This window comes from Aptenodytes patagonicus, chromosome 12 (genome assembly GCF_965638725.1).
Source record: "Aptenodytes patagonicus chromosome 12, bAptPat1.pri.cur, whole genome shotgun sequence".
NCBI classification, from domain to species: Eukaryota; Metazoa; Chordata; class Aves; order Sphenisciformes; family Spheniscidae; genus Aptenodytes; species Aptenodytes patagonicus.
The window spans coordinates 2,535,807-2,556,501 of record NC_134960.1 but is presented as its reverse complement, the minus strand read 5'-3'; the positions used below and the strand labels follow the sequence as shown (position 1 = coordinate 2,556,501).

Genomic DNA, 20,695 nt, shown 5'->3' with positions numbered 1-20,695 from the left:
ACAGATACTTATCGTGACCCCTGGTTGTCAGACTGGAGATTATCCGTGTCCCTGGATTAGATTTTTACCTCTGCACACAGAACTTTCACCAAACTGAATTCAAATTTCAAGCATGAATGGAAGGCAGAATCACAGCTTATGTATTTTTCAAAGGAACAAATACAACTTGCCAGCAATAAAGCACGCTCTCAGAAAACATTGTGTGCAGCTGCACATCCCCATTCAACACAAATGGACAAACTGCCTGACCATGCTGAATAATGTATTAATTGTTTCATTTTACCTGCTCAAAGGAATGAAGTCCACTCTCCTTACCTAACCGTACCATGTCTTCCATTATCGCTTGCTGCAGTTCCTGGGTTAAAACACATAAATTCCTCATGAAACATCATGCAATTAATGTCATTGTTCATCAGGAAAACACGTTTCTGAGTAAAGTTCAAGTGCCTTATTGATAGTTAAGACACAATTAGCAAATATTCTATTAAAGAAACGTACAAACATTAAACTTAAGTGTGGTGATGTTAACTCTTTCCTCAGTGTGAAAAGTAAGGTTGTATTTTCAAACGCGTATGACACAGATGCTTAAATTTGCAATCCTTCAACCATTTGCCAGAGTTCGATGCATAATTATTTCCCACAGATACCAGTGGCGTGACTCACTGGCATCAGTGTTCATTGATAGGATGCAACTCAGTTACTCAGTATTAGCGAGCCTGTGTAAATAAGGCTGGAATCCTTATTTAAGACATCTAAACAAACACAACCTCTCCTACTGCCACACTGTTGTTCTCTGCAAGACAGACCCTTGGTCCCCCCATGGAGGAGTCTGCAGAGGTCTGTACCATCAGTCAGCACACATCACTGTATCCAGGCCAACCCTGCTTAATTTTCAGTGAGGAAATAATTCTCGACACTGAGATCATTAATAATAGACACCTGCTCCAACTAGGTTATGCTACAGTGAAAAAATATCTGTACTGCAGATAGATACAAAGACAAACCTTATTTTTACAGAGTTCTGCGTATGTTCCATCAAACCCTCTTTTCTTTGCCCAGCCTGGCATAACTTCGGAATCAGGCACCACAATTCCCACCAGAAAGGCCTGTAGGCGAAGGAGAAGGAGAGTTGCAGGCAAAGGCTGAACGACATTTAAGGCCCTACACTGAAGTGAATACATAAGCTGGTTGAATTTGCTACATGTTTATCACTTCGTGTTTAATTATGTCGATAATTTGCTAACGTGTCATAGCGAAGTATATTTTCGTGTCTGTGCCTTCCCCTCAGCTAAAATGGTTCTCTGTGACTGTTCCTGCATTTGCCAACAGTTTTAACACCTTCAGTTGGGTTCATGTTCTGCTTGGACATTAATTAAATTACTGAAATTTTTCACAGGCATGAGTCAGAGCCGAACATAGCTCATATCATGCAAACTCCAACGCCACGGGAAGCCTCATGTTTGTGACCAATGAATGCAGAGGGGTGAATTGCAATGGTTTCAGAAGCTGTACGCATTTGTATAAATACGTGAATAAACGGGACAAGATTGGTCAAAACGGGTAGGCAGTGGTCGTGGAGCAGCAGTGGCTTTGCCTTCGTCTGGCTTACTGCAGGTAACATGGCAAAGGAGAGTGTTGGAGACCCAACGGGTGACACCGAAGCAAATTTAAAGGCTTGATCTTTGGCCAAAACATCCTCCAAGCTGCTTAGGGTCACACCGGCAACTCAGCTCCTGCGTGGCTGCCAGCCAGCTCCAGAACAGGAGGGAGGGAGGGAAGGAGACAGGGCAAAAACGTGGCGTGATCCACTCACACTTTCCCCTCGTTCATGCCCAGCTCTCTGTCTTCCATTTACAAAGAATAAGGTAATATTTTCTGAAAACTTAGTTTTTACCTGCAGGCTGTCTCCATGGACATAGATCTGGGCAACAGGGTCACTGCGGATATAGATATTCTCTATCTTCTCTGGTGCAATATATTCTCCCTGAGCAAGTTTAAATATATGCTTTTTCCGATCAATAATTTTAAGAGTCCCATTCTGTTAGGAGAAAGAAATGAGAGTTCCCAGAGAAATTATTTAACCACAGAGACTCAGTAAGCAGTCTGCTTTTAACAGGGCTCTTTAAATTGCCAGAAAATGCTTCACTGACATACCGAGCTTATTCTGCAAAATATAAACTTAATCCTCTGTAAAGATAGATCTGCTTGGAAATTTAAGTTCAGTACTTGACAATTTACATGGGATAATACAATTGGGATAAGAACTAAGCATCCGATCGGTACGCACAGGTAACCATTTCCCGATGTCTCCAGTGTGAAGCCAGCCCTCCTGGTCCAGCGCTTCCGTTGTCTTCTCTTCATCTTTCAGATAACCTTTGAAAACATTCGGTCCTTTCACACATATCTGCAAAACAGTCAGAGTTGCTGATAGATTATGTTATTATTCTGCTGTAAATACTAACAGGCTAAAGAGTAATTCACTAAAATTGAAATATTTTAAAGGTTGACTTAATGAGACTGCTCCATGAAACTAAAATATGTTGTGTTATAAAATCACCTATGGATTTCTTTCAAACTAATGGAAGTATGAAGTAGGGACTGCAAACCCGATTTGTTTGAAGTTGGTTTGCATTCAGCTTGCAGTTAAAAAAAGTTATTTCAATAAGTTTAATTTCTGTGCAATACAGAAATATCAGCAATGTAGAAATCGCAGCAATTCAGTTGTTCTTAGCTGAACTAATTAATTCAGTCTTAGCTTTTAAGGTAACCAGGCATGGCATTGGCTGGAAGAACTGCCACAGCCCCTTTTTAATTAATGCTTTGCTGCTCTACTGCTGAATTGACGTTTTCCTTTCCTGATTGTAATATGTAACACATCAGCAACCATGCACTTACAAAGGTAAAATGCTTCTGTAACTACATAACTACTTAATACAGTGTTAATTAGTGAGAATTTGATACAGAAATGTGATTTGCTACCTCTCCTTCTCCTTTGGAAGCAAAATAATTCAGCTCTTCCACATCCTTCAATCTGATTAAGTTACAGGGCAAAGGGGCTCCTACATGACCTGGAAATCAAAGTTATCAAGTCACTTGTCATCTTTCCTATAAACAAAAATTAGCATTTTATTATTAGTCGCTTGCATAGTTGCAGATACACTGGATGTTCTTGCAGGAGCTGTGTCTGTGTGCAGAAATAATTTCTTCATTTAAGGTTTTGCACTACTAAGACTAAATACCCAAACCTCCTCTTTGGATATATAAAAACCCTATTTTCAAACATGTCGAAATACAGACCACGTCTCCCTTACCTGTAAGAGACTAAACCCTTTTCTAAGCTTAACTCGTTGTAAAAGCACACAAAGCTCTGGACCCCCCTTGTTTTAATCACCTGGGAATACCAACTGCAGCGCCATTACGCTGAACACGTTTCCCCCCACCCCTACGGTTTCTCCAAAGATGAAGCGAGGGCAACGTCTGCTGTAGCCGCCAAGAGCTGCTAGAGCACTACGGTGTTCAAAACAGGCCTTTTTTCCCCAGAAAGAGCCGCTAGGAAAAACGGACTGGAAGGAGGAGTCACAGCTCCGTGTGACAGCACATCGTGCGCTGTAGCTCTCGCGGGCTGAGGTCTCATTTTGCAAAGGAGCCAGACCGAAGCGCACTGAGGATGAGGATGCGGCGCTGGCACGCGAGTGGTGCTTTGCCCAGGGCTGGCCAGGGCACGGGCAGGGGGCCGGCGGGCAGCGAGCCCCAGGACACACCAGTGTCTGCAAGGAGCTGGTTTTGGTTTGAAGAAAACCGAACGGATGGCCACTTGTGTTGGGAAAAGAGAGCACGTGCTCTTCTCCGGCCACGGAAAATCCGGGTTGGAAAGAAGGAAATGTTTAACTGGCCAGACCCATTAATATCTGATGTCCAGGTTTCCTACTAGTATTCATTTGAATGAGTATGACAACCATTTCAAAACATTTTTATAAATACTGATGAATTATATGAAGAAGAAATTAAGCCGCAGTACTTGTGTGTATTATCTGAATCTAGCTTAGTGCTAATTTTTATCTGATTTTGTCAAGATTCAAAAGTTTTGAAAGCCTGAAATATATAAAGTATTGAGTAGCGGTGGATCTGTATGCAAAGTCTGAGTTTGCTCACTAGGTACGTGAATGTATTAACCCTTTCTTTGTTCCAACATTTCATTATAACAAACATTCTTTTAAATTCAGCTCCAGTGCTCTAGAGAGGACTCACAGGGCCGGGAGCGCAGAGATGAGAGTATCGCAAGTAACAGCTCACGGGACAATTCCAAGTCTCCCCGGGCACACATGCCCAACGTCTGATCCCTGTGTATTTATTCTGGACTAGCGACACTTTCAAGAACATTACATTTGCTGAAGATTATTCACACGGTGGCGAATGTTGCCTAACACCCTGTGATGTCGCAGTCCAGAATTTTCAAAAGAAGCGTGCGTTTCATTTCTTTCTGGAAATGGTGGAAGAAAATCGTTACCTGATGTCCAGTCACCTGGGGTCGTAAAGGTGCATCCAGCTGTGCATTCTGTTTGGCCGTACCCTTCATAAACCTGACAGAGAAACAGCTGTCTTTAAAGCGGTATATATGATTTCACTATTAAAGAATAAGGTTCTAAGAATTGCCTTCTGTTGCACAGTCCTGTGAGCTAATCCTGCCAGCTGCAACGCACGGGCACACATTTCACACAGGGACACCTTCCCTGGCTCTTACTGTATACAAAATTTCATTTACATGACTATGAATTCCCACGGCTCTGTAGAGCTGAAAATAGCGAGAAGACAAGTTCAGCAATTAGCTTTTGAGTCAAGAAGTACATTACTCTACCAGAGGAATTTATTAGTGGGGGGAAAAAAAAGTATTTTTGTGGGACATCTTGAAAAAACACCTTTTAATTTTTTTCGCCTAATTTTAGGCTCTTGAATGAGGCCTTTTAGTTGCCCTGGGCTTCCTAGTCAAAGAGAAATAACGCAGCGGACATCTTAAGTGGGTTAAATTGCCATCTGAAGATTATCTTTCTCCATTTCTACATAGAATAAAAACTCGTATAACGAAGTTCCTAGCACATGCACAAGCACATTTAATTGCACGTACTCCATTAAGTGCCAAGAAACGGGTGGGATGAGTCTATGCTTTTTTTTTTGGCAGCTGCCCGCAGCGAAAGCGGCGCTCGCCTGCCGCTCGCTTCCCAGGGCCACCGGTCGTTCCCACTCCAGCCCCACGGCTGCGGGAGCCTGGGGACACCAGGGCGCTGCGTCTGCCCCAAGCCCTGCAGCTGCCGTTGGGTCGATCCTGGTAAAGCCGTCCTAAATGCAGCTCTGAGCTCCTAACCCATCCCCTTTCTTAAACGCAGTGCGTTTCCTAACTTACAGTAAATGAAGACCTCCAAACAGCCGCGCGAGCCCACCTGACATCCGAGGGCCGCACGGAGGAAGCCCAGGACGGTCGGAGACGCAGGGGCAGCGCCTGTTACTATCATGCGAACGCACCCACCGAGACTCGCCTGTTTGATAGCGGGAGAAAAACAAAAGAAAGCATCACAGATCATTGCAGATGGCAGAAATGGCAGCGTCCGTGAGCGTTGCTTATACAGAGCTTGCACAAAATGCTCTCTCTAGAATAGATGCCGCCGTGCTGAGGAAATATGAACTGGCCCTGAATCTTTCCTTAGGGATAAAAAGCCAGCTAAAGCTTAAAAGCAATACCTGTCCCCCTCGCGGGTCGAAATAGTGCCCCAAGGAAAAAAAGAAACCAACATTCGATGTACGGGGGCGGGAGTCCCACATCTCTCGGAGGATGGGCCGCTCGGTCTCCCCTCCTGCGGCTGCTGCGCCTGGGCAGGCTGCAGACCTGCGGGGAGGCAGCCTTGGCCTGCAGGAAGCACATCTGGCTCTGGGGAACCGTTGGGTAAAAACCAGACCCTTCCCCCCTCCAGTTTTCTTTGCTTATTTGCACCGCGTGGTTTTTAATGAATTGGCTCCCCAGCCATCTGAAATAACGCTGTCCCTTTGTTAAAGCAGGTGACCTTCAAATATTTGTGGAGGGTATTACATCAATTCCTGTGTCGCATTTTACTTCTTTTTTCCCCTTTCATTTCCTTTTTCTTATTCCAAAAGTAAAAAGAAAACCCAGCACAAAAGAAAACAACTCCTGATTGAGTCTGCCAGTCTCGCCAGATCCTGAATCAATATGCAGCCTGGCTTGCCTCATGTCTGCGCTCCCGTCAGCGTCGTGTGAATTCTGCTATCTTTGCACACTGAGGACAACTAATCCGCATACGAAAAGTACAGTCAGTTTCTTTAGTTAAAAATAAAGCAGCGTGTCTCCAGATAAGTTATCCAATTAAAAAAAATGAAGTAATCAGAGCCTCCTGGAGTAGTACAGCGCCTGGAAAAACTGGTTTAAAGCCAATTTAATCTTTTTTTCCTGAGGAGATGTGTGGCACACAGCAGGGCATTCTGATTTCTTTCCCCTGTTGTTAAATCGTGATTTACTTGTGTGTTTTTCTCTACACCCTTATTCTTGTTTTCCTAGGAAAAAAACCAGTTTTGAATATGCCCAATTGAAACCCGCCCCTAAATCCAATCGTATCTATAGAGAATTTGCAGAAAACTTGGGAGCAACGTCTCTTTGACAATACTCCTCTTTTCATGACCACCTTCCCCAATTTCATCCCCGCTGGGAGGGGACAGGAGTGGGTTTAATGCAATCCTCTCCCCTGCCTGTTGCTGGGTGCGAGCGGGGAGAAACCATTTACCCGTGGGGCACGGGCAGGGCCTGCGGCGGGGGCCCAGTCCCCACGAGGCAGAGCACCCAAATACCAAAGGAGGTGACAGCAGCCCTGGTGTCGGGGGCTACGATCCTGCTTCTGGGCAAGTTCACCTGGCAAAGGGCAAATGCCTCCGCACTGCACCACGTCCCTCCCTGGTGCCTGTGCAGGGCCACAGCTTGTACCCGTGAGCTCCGAAAAATAGGCACTATTCTGCAAATAGGTGATTTCTCGGTGCTGCCGAAGGAGGGATGTGGCAAAAGTTGTCTTAGGCTGCTTGCATTTCCCCCTTCCCCTCTGGAAAACTGTTCCTAATGGAAGTGAAATTTTGGCATCTTATGCGTGGTGTTTAAAAATAAATACATAAATAAATGTGGCAGAAGTTAACGCAAAAGTTAGTGGAAGAAACAACTGTGCTCCATATCCTTTTTCTATTCACATTTTCAGTCTGCTGTTCACCAGTGAGTAGCAATTGCCCGCAGTTCATCATCAGGCAAGTGAACCACACTGACTTTAAGGAAAACCAGTCACTGCTAGAAGAAATGACAGTTCTTTGACTTTAGACTCACTTCTTAAATTCCTTACCTGTATTTTATTAAAGAAAAGTTTATCCCACAGGCTGTCATTTCTAATGATCCCGTTTCGAACTTCAGCCTTTTTCCGTCTTGCAGCAAATTCCAGGATCCAGCGCTTGAGGGACGTGTCTGCCTGGCTGAAGATCTGCGGGAGGGCAGGGTGGCAGGCAGCGCGGCACCCGAGAAACAGAAAACATCAACAGCTGTTCTTACAATTACAGCTGTACAGTTCTGCCAGTGCCAGGTAGGGTATAGTTACATTAGCAATACAGTGAAGGATTGCTTACAGTGTAGTAAGACTACGCTATGGCTTTTCTATTGGATTTAAAAAAAAAGGAGCGGTTTGTTTCGCTCCATTCGCTATTGTACATACTGTTCCTTCGGGGGAAAAAGGAGAGAGGATGATAGGGTAGGCTTTGCCTAGATTTACATGACTGCTATTTCTAGATGATTTCTACGATAGGATTCAGTGCAATCATGCAATCTGAGCAACTAGGAATGAGCAACGCGAATACTTGGCAGCTAGAGCAGGTATCAGCGCTGGCTGATGAGATGACGGGGGCTGCGTTTACCTAAGCTTAATCAGACACCAGCATGAACTACATCTGTGCTAATGAGAACCCCCCGGTGCCCATCCCTCTAATGAGGCACCAGAACCCCTGATCCAACAGTCCCGACCTTGGGGAAAAATTAAATCAGTAGCTTGTGCTTAAGCCCATCTTTAGGGGATAAGTCTTCTGAAGAATAAATATTCCCAGCTGGTCAAACAGATCTAACATGATGACCAGACATGTCTGTCTGAAATACTTTTCAAGACCATCTCAGTTTTAAAGATTTCCAGGTCCAAAAGCCAACCTCACATTTACGCTGCCTAAATCCTCATAGTCTTTTTGCAGTTCCTGGTTTTGAGCTGTCGTTGCCACCAGAAAGAGAGTCCAGTTCCAAAACGGGTTGAAGGACACACAAAGTCCTCGTGCGTCCAGGTTTGACTGGTGTTTCTCTGATGAAAAAAACCCCTCGTCTCTGGCAATGTCACTAGTAACCTCAGTGCGAACAGGGTAAGGGGCTGACGCAGAGGGATTTCACGTTCGTATGCAATAGCCGTGTCTGCAGTCTGCGTAAACCAACATAATACAGACTTACAGACTGGAGCAGCTGTATCAGGTACACAGGATAAGAACGCGTTTGCGGTAAGGCAGAAACAGTATAACCTGCTCAGGAAATCACCGTGATAAGGGAATGCTTTCACATAAGTACTAAAGGGACAAAAACTTTGTTGTTACAAAAAGAGCAAAATTAAACCCACCTTATCATACATCCTGTTTAACAGCCGCGGCACGACAGGGAAGATGGTTGGACGCAATGCTTTCATATCGTCAGATAAGAGACGAATATCTCCTTGAAAGAACCCAATTCGTCCTCCATGGCAATATACGACAGACTGATGGGGAGAAAAAGGAACACATGTAACCTCTTTGCTTTGAATTCCCATGGCAGAGCATCCCTCCCAAGCGCAGAAGTGCCTTTCCTGAAATTCTACTCTCGGTAAGGCAAAAATGGGGCTTTAGAAATATATATAAACGTAACCATAAATTTTGCACTGAATAGAAATATACAGATAGTTCTGGGCGCTTATCAGAACTGGCAATTCAGCGCCCACCAAATTTGGCACTGTTTCTGGAAGAAGAAGGAACCAAAGCTTTTAGAAGGAATTTCCTTTCATCCCCTGCATACGGGGATGGAGAAGTCTGAGTTATGGTCAGATTCTGGATCCGAACTTCTCCTCTGAAGCCCAGACCTACCATAGCAGCTCACAGCATGAGGACCTATTGTCGATAAAGAAATGCGTATTAAGAAACATTGTAAAACATACTGAGCGGCAGCTGATTTTTAGATGTTAATACTTTAGTTTTGTTTAAATACAACAATATAGACTACGTTAGCAATAAAGTGCCTGATCCTGTATCCCAGAAATAGAAGCCCACTTCATAAAAGGTGCTTTACTTGCATGGAGACTACGGATCCAGAAGTTTCATACTTGGAAAGAAAACAGGCCACTTTAATCAGATCGGAATAGAGCTGGATGTGGGGGATCGGGCAGGGCAGGGCAGGCTGCCTGCCATGAGCCAACTGGCAGCTGAAGCAGCAGCTCTGGTAGTCAGTAATACTGCAGGGGACTAGTCACTAACTTGGTAAAAACGGGCATTTTATCACTGGAGAGCATTATCCAGAGCAGCATCGCTACCCTGCTTTTAGAGAGCAAGCAGGAGAAGGCATCCTCAGCAAAGCGCCCGTGGTGCCGGGAGCTGAGCCCAGCCTTCCTGAGCCCGGACCAGCGCGCTCACTTTTGAGCTCTCCAAGGGGTAGATGGAGAACGTCAGCTCCCTTTGGTTGACTTTTCTCCCCCAAATAACTAAAACAGTTAAAAATTCCTTAAGAGACACCTAAGCCTTTTTGTGCTACCCCTAAAAATCTGTAATACTAACCAGAGTGCTCTCACTGCTCTGTCAACCAGTTGGAGACTGTCTCTCCATCAACTGAAACCACAGGAATTTTATACATGTGATGTTCGTTAAACCCACATCACACTGCCAAATCTGGGTTTTACACTGCACATGCACATGAATTTAAAAAAAAAAAAAAAGAAAAGGACAACGTAATCAGTGTGCTCATGGGGAATTACAAATAACTACTAGAAATTTTTAAAGAATGTATCTGTGTAATTTTAACTGTAACTTCCAGGAACTAATAATGTTGGCTAAAACTAGGGAAGCCGACAGTGCTTGCTGTTCAGAATAATGTTGACAATTATTTTTTAGCCTTTTCGAAAAAATCTGTATTTTAACGAGGTTTTTCAGCAGAGGGGATAAACCTGAACATTCTTTGTTCGCCCGCCCCTTTCAATATGGCAACATCCTGTGAAATGAGGTTATTTCACATGTTTCTAATTTTTTTTTCCCCCCATCAGATGACTTTTTAATGATTATATTCTTGTTTTCTGGCAAAGCAGATTGCCTGAATAGTGGTGCCATACTGACCAACTTGCCTTTTAAAATTAGACTTACAAGTAGAGATAGGCTGGGCTGTAATTCTCCAGATCTTTCATGGACTTTCACTTCCAATTTGCAAGTTTTTTTAACAGGGCAGAATATATTATTTCTGGCACAGTTGTTACTAAGAAGTGGGAAGCTTATATTCAGATGCTTGTCTGACTCAAAAACTATGCTTTCAGCCCGAAGCAGTCCTCCCTGAGAAACTACAGAGCTGCAACTGAATCCAGATCCAATCTTCACATCTTGGATCAGTTTTTAGTTCGCAGCTTCTCAGGCCAGGAGAACTGACGTGATCGTCTCATCCGAGTTGCCTAACACACCGACTGCAGCACAAATTACCACCTGCCTTTTCAGAAAAGAGATGTGAAAAGTCAGTTCTGCGGGCTGGCACGAGTTAGCACTTCTATTTGCCATTATTTCCAGGGGACGCTGGCTTCCAGTGAATGCCCACCGTATGCTGCCCTGCCGGGAGGATCACGTGTGTCACACCACGTTCTTAGTTTCCTCTTTTTCAGTGTCTGCAAGTTTTTTGCAGATCTGGTTATTTATGCAATAAAAGGATTTTAGCTGATGTAGAAAACGGCACAAAATTCTTTTTACTCCCATGACACCTGACCCTAGAGTGCTTTGAAAAGCTGCCCCCAAAATTGTGCAGGTTTCTGCTTGTTGACGAAGGGCCATTTTCCAATCTCAGAGCCACCGGTGTAAGCTGGAGAGCTTGGGGAACTCCCCTGGAATCACTCTGGACTCATGGCCATGTCACCAAGACCAGAAGCCGGGCCCTGGTGTTACGCATGTGGCACTTCTGGAGTACAAGCTTTTTTAGTGCTACAAGATATCGCTGGTTATTTAGTATTTTATTCATTTTATTTTTTTTGGCGTGGAAAAAGATGATTTCCACTGACACTAGGACCTTACCTGTACCATTCTCTCAAACATGTGTGCTAAAGGCAAATAGGAAATGTGTACATCCTCACAAGTAGGAGACCACTGACTCTGGAAGAAAACACAAGGAGCCCCACGAGGCCTCGTCAGTTCAGGCAGGTTTCTTACCTGTATAACTCTTTCAAACATGTGAGCCAGAGGCAGGAAGGAGATGAGCACATCGTCCTGTCTCGGAAAGATCACTTTCTGCAGGTGAAGGGCATGGGAGACAGAAAGGAAAGAAACACTGACAGGAAGACAACAAGAAAGTCATAAAACAATAAAAAGAAAAACGGCACCAGAGGAGCAAAAGGGTAAAGATTGTCGAGAGAAGAAGGGAGCAGCGTACGAAGTGAAGCGTTAAGCCACAGCGTCAATGAAGCTCAGTTAGCAGGAGGAGTAAAGAGCACGGAGATGTACACAGAGGGCAATGGAGAGGTCTCTCCATGGCAGAAGGCGTATCGTATCCACACAGCTCACGCTGGAAACGGAGGCTCACCCTGACAGAGGACCCGATTTTTATTCAAGTGCTTTCTACCACGAGATGCTACGACGACGAGCTGCGCCCTCAGCTGTGTGCAGACCTGCAGGACCCTGGTGCAAACCTGCAGGAGCCTCCTGGAAATCAGCGGGGCTCTACAGGCACACCATTTTTCCACGTTGCACAGAGCCCATCAGAGATTCACAGTGTTACTAGAGTCAAAGTTATAGATGTTTTCTTTTCCTTAGGTTAATCATTGATTTGAATCAGAATATGTTGGAAAAATGAATGATTTTTTTCAGCTGCAAAAATTAAGATTTCCGTTAGTGTTTCTCATAATTTTAAGTGATTAAAATGTGATTTTAATCACTGCCCCACAGACAGGTGCAGCGGGGAAAAAGAAGGCTGGACAAATTATGCGAAAAATAAAAATTACCAAAGTCTTCGGTTTGCCAAGGTTTTAACTCTGTCTCGCAGGCGGGAATGAACAAAGGCCCCGGGAGCCTTACCTGATCCATGCCCCAAAAGAAAAGTAGCCTTTCTACCTGCATTTCCAAGGGTAAGGCTTGCCATAATATTATGGATTAGAGAAACTGAAAGCTTGATTACCCAATAACTTGCACCAAAGCCAGTGGTTAGTGGAAAATGGGTATAAAATCTATTAGCTGACAGCATTAGCAGTTTATACCCACTTTGCAACTCTACTGCTGTGACAGAATCGATAGTCCATGACCTGGGCCACAGCGGTGGATGGAGGCACAGGATTTTCTTCCTCGGGGAATATTTTATTGGAGTTAAATCTGGGCAAGTCAGATTTGGGTATACCCTCCCAACCATTACCTAGGGAAGTCAAACACGATCGACCACGTGGGCGTTTTCAGCATCCCGTTTCATGGTATTTTATGTGTCAGTCTGAATTAAGCCGTTAGGGCCTGCAGATCTATTTATACATTATTTCAAATTGGCCTCATGCTCTGCAAGCACAGTGATGTAAAACCATTAGCATCACTAGCTATGCTGCCTTTTTTTTTTTTCCCCCCACACTGCTTTAAGTGCCCAGACAATAAATTATTTGGTTTTAAATTGGACCAAAATGATGACTTTGAATAGTATTTCACAGTTGGCACAGTTGTCCAGTTAAACGTAAAAATGACAACGGTTTCTTGGCATTTCAGAACAACCTTATAATAAAGTTCGAGGTTCACTTCAAAAAATGTTCCATTTATAAAAATCACTGAACTAAGCAAAACTGGCACAAGAGTACGTAAACAGAAAATCTACAATACTTCTCAGCTTTAGATATTTTTATTTTATTAATTGATACTACTTTCAAGTATTTTGCACTTTGCTCGATTTCATTACTGTGGTTAGACATTGCCCTAAACGTGTGGATCAGCTACAGGCATTCAGCCCTCACCAACGATCTCTGGTGACTGCAGCTGTTGCATTTACAACCACTTACACCAGCCTTACGTCTCAATCTGATACCTTCGAGAGCAATCGGTGTCCCACTGCCATCAGTGAACACTAAATCCATTTCTGTGGGCCAGTCCTGGAAGACGCCAAGTTCCCTCAGCTCCCTCTAAACCAGTTCTCTTCCAAAATAAACGTTCCTGCCCTTTGAAATTCAGACATATCTACACATCAGCTTTCATTTGTGCGTCTTGCTGCCTCTGAACCCAGCGAAGTCTCCGCGCTGCGAAGCCCGAGGGCTCACTGCAGCGAACTGCTGTACTGACACTTCGGACTGCAAATTACTGGAGTCACAACCCTGCAAATACTTGAACACGTGAGTTCAGTGGGATTTCTCACATCACGTGTCCAAGTTTCCTTACAACAGTGGAAACCTCAGAAAGTTCAAGGATTAAGATAAAAAGACTGCGGTATTTTCAGCACCAACGATAAGACCAGCAAGGGGTACAAGGTAACAAATTGTCCATCCCGTGTGTACATCGCTACTTTATAGAATTGCTTGTTTACTACAAAAAAAGTAGATTCTTTATATTTGTTAGGTACAAGCTGCATATAATCCTTAATATGTTGGGCTAAAGCAATTCGGCTTCCTATATTGTTTCTAAACACAAGTTTACACATTGCATGAAACATACTACACGTGTACTTGGCCAGTGCTATGCTTTTTAAAAAATATGTGTAACGGAAACCGAGAGATACTTTAATATCAATTAAATTAACCATTCTTGTAAAAACCTGTATGTTCTCACGTACACACACTTTATATGCAGAAAGCTTTCAAATAAGCGAGGATGACGTTGTGTGGGCTCCTTAGAAGCAGACCCTGTAATCTTTTTGAAGCACCAGTTGCAACTGCACAGGGCTTGTTTGCTTTCCTAATTCTTTGAAAGGTGTTAATTGATTTACAGGAGCCAACGTTGCCCCTCAGAAGCACTTTGAGCCTTACAGAGCCAGGGAGCCGGTGCTGGAAAGGGGATTTAATGCCCTCCAGTGCTGTAAGCTCAGACCTGCTCCCATTTCCATGGATTTGGCCCTCTCAGTAAGAGAAGTTTCACCTCTTATCTGCAGGAGCACACTTCCAGCCCGTGCAGGGACACAGCTTAACCCACACACTCCGCACATGGCAACATTTTCTAAATCAGGGTATTCACCTCCGTCACTTTCAAAAAGCCTGAAAAATCAGCAACCACGTTCCCGTGAGTCAGCATAGCACCTTTGGGGTTTCCTGAAAGGAAACAAAGAGTGATTTTAAAAAAATAAGCCAGTAGGTAATTTCCAAAAGCTTAACAAAAACCAAATCAGGAAATGGTTAAGATATTAAGTTCTCTTTTTGAATTTTAAAACTTATGTAATTTTCGCAGTCATTTCTGTGCAGTAACATGTACCAAAGACACTCATTGCAACCCTCAAAATTTAATAAAACGATGCTGTAAACACAGTATAACATGAATATTTCTATTGGAGACTCTGAACAACAGTTTCCACCAGAAATAGCCCAACTGCAATTTATGAGAGTACTCAGATGGAGCTGCTTGTTGAGCGCGGCCATCAGACCTGGCTGGCTGTTCCCAGACTCTCCAGGTAGGATTTATTTCATACAGATTTTGACTAAGAATGAGCTTGAATACCAACCAACGCCATTTAAAAGGCTGTTTGTTAAGCTCTTACTTAGCCAGCGCACTGGATAACCTGAACAATGCAGAAAACAGGTAATACACGGTAAAAATTAGGCCACAAGAAGACCCTACGAGACTGCAATTAGGGGAAGTCATTAATATTGCCAGCAGCAGAGCAGAGGTGTCCTGGAGACAGGGAGCTGGCAAAGCCTCAACGTGTCACCCGCAGTGCTTGGCACTGCGCCTGCAGCGTTTCACCGCCCGCCCGCGTGGGCAGCTCCACACCGTCGGTATTTGCTTTTTCACCCTCTTTTTCTCTTCTGAACTGAGAATCCCTCTTCGCACCACAATACATCTCTTCCATTTCGTAACTGTTCGTACACCAAAATGCAGGGTTTGTTAAATAGCAAACGCACAGGCTGAAACCTCCGGGCGCACAAACCAGAGCCAAGGGCACCATCTGAAATGCTCTGCCTGCAGCGCTGGCACGCGGGACTCTGCATGTCCTCCTGCCACAGCACTGTCCCTCTTCATCACCCTCAAAGGGTTTATTTCTGAAAAGAAGGTGTAGCTCAGCTCAAATAAAGATTACAGAGCCAGCCTCTCCCTCCAGCGTGTTTTTAAGCAGATTGTTTTAATTCGATCACACCACTGCAGCGTAGCTCCTGCTACGCCATGCGGAAGCAGATCAGAGGAGCTTTACCTGCAGGTACCTGCGTGGCCCCGGCACGGCAGGCACAGGGATGCCCCCAGGAGCTTTGCAGGGCTGTTACAGTTAGTGATGGATGCAATAGCCTCGCAAAATTGTAAGTCAGCCAGAATTTCATTCTGGCTTCCTCAGATTAGGAAGGGGCAATGCTTTTTAATGAATCAGTTTCAGCACAGGAAAACAAGCTTAATCCTCTCAGTTTCAGAGCAGTTTGCAGGCTGCGTCACTGGCAGCTCTTCGGTGCGGGCATGCACCCACGTGGCACAGCCCGGCTCAGGCCCCGCTCCAGGAGCCACAGTGCCGAGCCCTGTGCCCTGCCAGCTTCACTGACACTGCTTCTACCCAGCCTCGCAAATATTTAAATAAAGGCCCAAACAAAAGTAGTAACTATTGCACACATTTATTGCACCAAAGCAGGACATTTTGAACACAACGTACTTTACTGAAAATCCGTATTTGGTGTTCCAAGTGCCTTTGAGTAATTCAGTCCCAAATACTTCGAGATGAACACAGTGCACAGGAGCTATTTTAGTCTCGCTTACATTCGTCCCCCGCCGAAGCTCAGAGGTGAAGCTAGGGCTGACATCTTTGCCAACCACAACTGCTCCTGTCCTAATGTTTTGTACAGACAGGCTTGCGGGCACCAGCTCAGCCAGACAGGTTTCGTTTCAAGGCGCTTATTTTCACAGCTGGGTGCACACGTGGATCCAGACCTCAAGAAAACTCCATGAACCAATGTCAGATATAAATACATGCCAACGACCCAGAAATTGCTCGTGTTATTTCAGTTGTGTCTAGCCAAATATGCGTGCTCAGCCCCTGCAATTCTACAAGTAGCCGTACTCCTGCAGCGTTGCACAAGTTTCTCTGCGTCGGCAGCCCTGCAGGTCACACGCTGGTGGGGAGGACGTGCTCAGTACTGGTTTGGAAATTCAAAACCGCACCCTCCGGCTATACCAGCAGCAGATCTGGCTCCTGCACCTTGACACAGCTCTTCAGACTTCTTTGGAAGATTTCTCAGATGCTTTGAGACCTCAGACTCATTTACTTACTCCCCCTCTGACTTTTTTTTTTTTAAATACAAATTCAGTGCCTCTGCTCAAATCGCCATGACATGCCTGGAAGCAGTGTGAACGTCCTGGCTCTTTCCCCCATGTCCCACCCGCAGCAGGTTCAGCATCCCGGACAGGCTGTGGTGTTAAGGGTGTCAAAGCAGAGCAGCAGCGTTAGAGCCAGGATAGCCTTCACGGGGAGAAATCTGGAACAAACCATGCTGCCACAGGGGAGCTGGAGCTTTTTGGGCTGGGAGATACCTGTAAATTTTGACCTTCTTTAGTTCTTCTGTTTTAAGAGTTAACCCAGCAAAACAAGTGCCCCTTGCTAGGAGCCCTTTCCCAGAATTACTACTTCAAGAGAAAAAGGTTGGCCGTGATACTGCTTTTCTTTTTAAAATCAATGCCAGATCTGTAACACTGCTCTCAAGTTTGAATTTCCTCGTAAAGACGCACCCTGTGAGTGTCCTGTTACGGAAATGGGTGCGCTGCGATCCCAGTCAGTTAATAGCCCGGGTATGGCAATTTCTCCCTATCCCAGTGCCAAGCTGGTTTGAAAGTTCTCATAAGCAACAGAAGAACCTTTTCCACGTCGCTAAATGGGTCTTTCAAGTAGCAGCTCCAGCACTAACTCGGTGGTGTGATCCATCAGCATTTTGGGATGTAAGCGCTTTCCTCACCCTGGGAGCCTCCAGGAGCCAGGGATGTGCACTTGCAGGCTGTGAGGAACCGCTGGGAAGCAATTTTTATCCAGTTGGTTACAGGTGGATCTTTGAGGAAATGACAGTTTGCTTCTCTGGAGTAGCCAGCACGAAAAATTGTATCCTGATAGTTTGGGGACAACTGTGTGCCTTTGGCCCATTTATGAGTGCTGATGATTTCTTGGTACAACAGTAAAAGTTGGTCTTGTGATCTGAGCTCAGCAGTCTCAGTCTCTCCCTTCAGCCTGTGGAGGCATTTAGACATCTGATCCTATCAAAGAAAAATACACATTAAGTCCACTTCTGAGTTGTTGTTTTTTTTTTTTATAAACAGCTAAAATTGTTTCCAATGCTACCATTTCCAGGTTACAGACTCTATAGTGAAGATTTATTTCAAACCATACAAAAATATGTGGAGGCCTTCAGAATTGAAAAAGCCCTTGAGAACATAGCCGTTGGAAGAAAATTCTAAATCTGGTCATTAAAAATATCCTGACGTGGGCTATACACAAGCCAGGCCTTTTACATCAAAACATAATGTTGAAAACAAACCAGAGTGTTGATGCAACCCCTGGAAAAGCCAGAAAGTGATGTGCAAAGTCCTCCAGCAGCAGAGGATGGGCTGGTGGTTCACAAAGCACTGCTCTATGAGAGCTTAGCTTGCAGATAACCTGCAGAATTTGAAATCTCTGGTTTGGGTGGGAGAAAGCAAACGACCTCCCTGGTTGTCCTATTTCTGTAACTTCAGACATGTTCCTAAAAAAAGCACAAAGTCAGAAACTGGCCCATGACCGCATTTGCAAATAAAAAAAGAGAATCAAAAAAACCCTTCTCTATTCAGAATTTCTTATTTAGAAATAAAAATATCCACAAAAATGTGACTTGAAAAAAATAATTGCTCTGCACTTTAAAATCCACACAAATAAATTGTGCTCCGCCGTGTCCATAGGCATGGCTCCTTCGGTTTCCTACAATTCCCATTTGTGCCCAGCCACTTTGCACTGGCACAGCCGGTGCTCACAGCGTACACGTCTGCGATGGACATCTCCTGCACTGGGTTCAATCTTTTCCTTTTAGGAATTCCCACTGCTTAGACAGAGCAGAGTCACAGGCTCCTTTCACACAGTGCACTGCTTTGGGTACTCTGAAGTGCACAGCTCTCAAAACCAAGAATGATGCATGAAGGTAAAAAAACCAAAGCCTTTTAATACATTTTGAGTTTGTACTTGGAGTTGATAAAGCAGTTGCCTACCTGATCTGCAGTACAAGTCTTCTCCAGGAGGTGGAAGATGAAGATGTCCCCTCTTGCTCAGCCTAATCTGCAGGCTCTGCACTCCGCAGGCTGAGCAGACAAGCACCTCCCTTCTTGGAGGGCAGCTTGGTGTCAAGCGGCATCTTCCGCTTGCCTAAATGAGTGGAGGCCAAATCGAGGATGCTTTGGGGTAGGACCAAGCATTAGGCAATCCTGAGAACGCAGGCGAACCTGGAAGAGCTGCTCCAGCGGTCCCTGGAGCATGGTCCTTCCCTGCAGGTAAGTCTAACAGCAGTTTCCCAAGCAATCACGCCTCGTGCATCTGCGCTGTCTGCCTGCATAGCTTTTCGGTAGATGTTACGGAGGTTGAGTTCTCAAGAGTAGGAAATTCCTGCAAGCTGTATGAAAACCAGGGTCTGGAGAGAGGAGAAAGCACCGCGTCTGCTAAGAACAGGCAGGAAAATGATGCTGCTCCATTCCAAGAAAAAGGGGCCAGCGGAATGGGAGTACCAGCAGCGTGGGCTGCCCGGGCTCGACCCCAAGCCTGCCCCAGCATCAGCCTGAGGACATGGGCAACACACGAGCAAGCTGGGGCACACTGCAGAGGAGACAGAGGTGCTGAGGATGCTGGTGGGGCTGGGGGCATTGGTGTGCTTAGGATACAGAGAATGGAAAGCTGTGGACCCGCTTTTCTTTTTTTTTTTTTTTTTTTTTAACATTTACCGAAGATAAATAGCAATCAATTGAGCGCTTCACAACTACACTGCAAAATGGGAAGCAAAAACATGGGCAGATTTCCAGACAACTGGAAAATCGTACTGCCAAAGTGCATGTCAGGGAATTCAAGTGAAAAATAAATATGTCATTATTTTTAATTTGCAAGCTACAGAAATGTATATACATATATATTCTTAAATATTAAAAATGCGTAGAAATATCACTGCCATATCAGTATAACAGCAAGTTTGCACACATTGAGGTGGTATTAATAATTAATTTGATAATCTATTCTAACATTTCGAGATTACAATGGCTCTTCTTTTACCTGTAGTGCCACTAGTAAAACAGACAATTGATAGATCTTCTGGTCGAGGAGGCTAGAAATACACAAGGAGAATAAGAAAAATCACATCAATCAAATGCAGAAGGGTCCATGGTAGACTGTTGTCATTGCATAAACTTAAAGATCAAACTAATTATATTTCAGCTCTGCCATAAAAAGCTTTCGTTCCCCTTGGCAAATATAAAAGACCATCATAAAACTCTTTTTATCAGGTTTCTTCAGTTGATGCAGACTTTATTCCTCCCTTATGTTTTGCTCCAGCTGCATTAAGGGCAAGCTTTAGCGTAAGAAGACTTTGATGGAATATTTGTCTTGCAGTTAGTATTTTCAAAGACACCATCTATACCTGTAGGTGTGTGGGAAAACTTGAGATAATTTACTGATTTCCAGATAAATTCTGGAAACGTGTGGTTATCCACAACGGGGGACAACAACTTTCCGAAGCTGCTGATTGCTCCCATTTCCAGTAGTATCTCTGTATTCTCAGCACCACTGCACGCGTGCGCTGTTTTGGGTCACGAATGAATAAACAAGCGGCCTGAAAATCAGAGACTGCTTTTGAAAGTTTTGCGTGAGTATGAAGCAGCCAGTGAAAAATATCAATGCGATTTTCCAAAAATATCCCAGAGAAATACTGCCAAGTAGTGTTTCTGAGCTATAGAAACCCCACCGGAAAGCCAAGGGTGCAAACACATTGCCCCGGGGCCGCCCGGGTAAGGCAGTGGAATTAGTGTGGTTTAACAATGGCAGTTAATTACTGTCCCGTTAACATGTTCAGCAAGGATGAACTATCTCAGTTAAGTGTCCCAGGCGGAGGGTACGAAGCAAATACTGCACGTCTCCAGTGGATGGTATCACAGTCCCTGGGCTCCTCCACTGCCTCCCACGTGGAGAGGGTCACGGGGCGCTGCCCCTGAACACACGCACGCTTCTTTCTGCCCGGAGCAAACCCTTCCCTCTTTTGTCAGTGGAATAAATGTAACACAGTCAGCTGCAACT

General features: G+C 44.6%; 1 protein-coding gene across 5 annotated transcripts in view; it reads right to left on the bottom strand.

Annotated features, from left to right (window-relative positions):
* ACSL6 (acyl-CoA synthetase long chain family member 6) overlaps positions 1-20,695 on the bottom strand; it is a 62,311-nt gene that overhangs the window by 6,879 nt on the left and 34,737 nt on the right. For 2 of the 5 annotated variants that reach the window (XM_076350234.1, XM_076350239.1), the window contains exons 9-20: positions 19,679-19,730; positions 14,455-14,528; positions 11,344-11,556; positions 8,679-8,813; positions 7,383-7,517; positions 5,436-5,531; positions 4,508-4,580; positions 2,980-3,068; positions 2,288-2,404; positions 1,895-2,038; positions 1,005-1,106; positions 284-355 (exon numbers count right to left, since the gene is read on the bottom strand). In XM_076350234.1, the coding sequence (XP_076206349.1) occupies positions 284-355; positions 1,005-1,106; positions 1,895-2,038; positions 2,288-2,404; positions 2,980-3,068; positions 4,508-4,580; positions 5,436-5,531; positions 7,383-7,517; positions 8,679-8,813; positions 11,344-11,556; positions 14,455-14,528; positions 19,679-19,730 (1,302 nt within the window). The remainder of the gene's footprint in view (positions 1-283; positions 356-1,004; positions 1,107-1,894; positions 2,039-2,287; positions 2,405-2,979; positions 3,069-4,507; positions 4,581-5,435; positions 5,532-7,382; positions 7,518-8,678; positions 8,814-11,343; positions 11,557-14,454; positions 14,529-19,678; positions 19,731-20,695) is intronic. The other 3 variants (XM_076350235.1, XM_076350238.1, XM_076350236.1) reach the window with 2 other exon arrangements.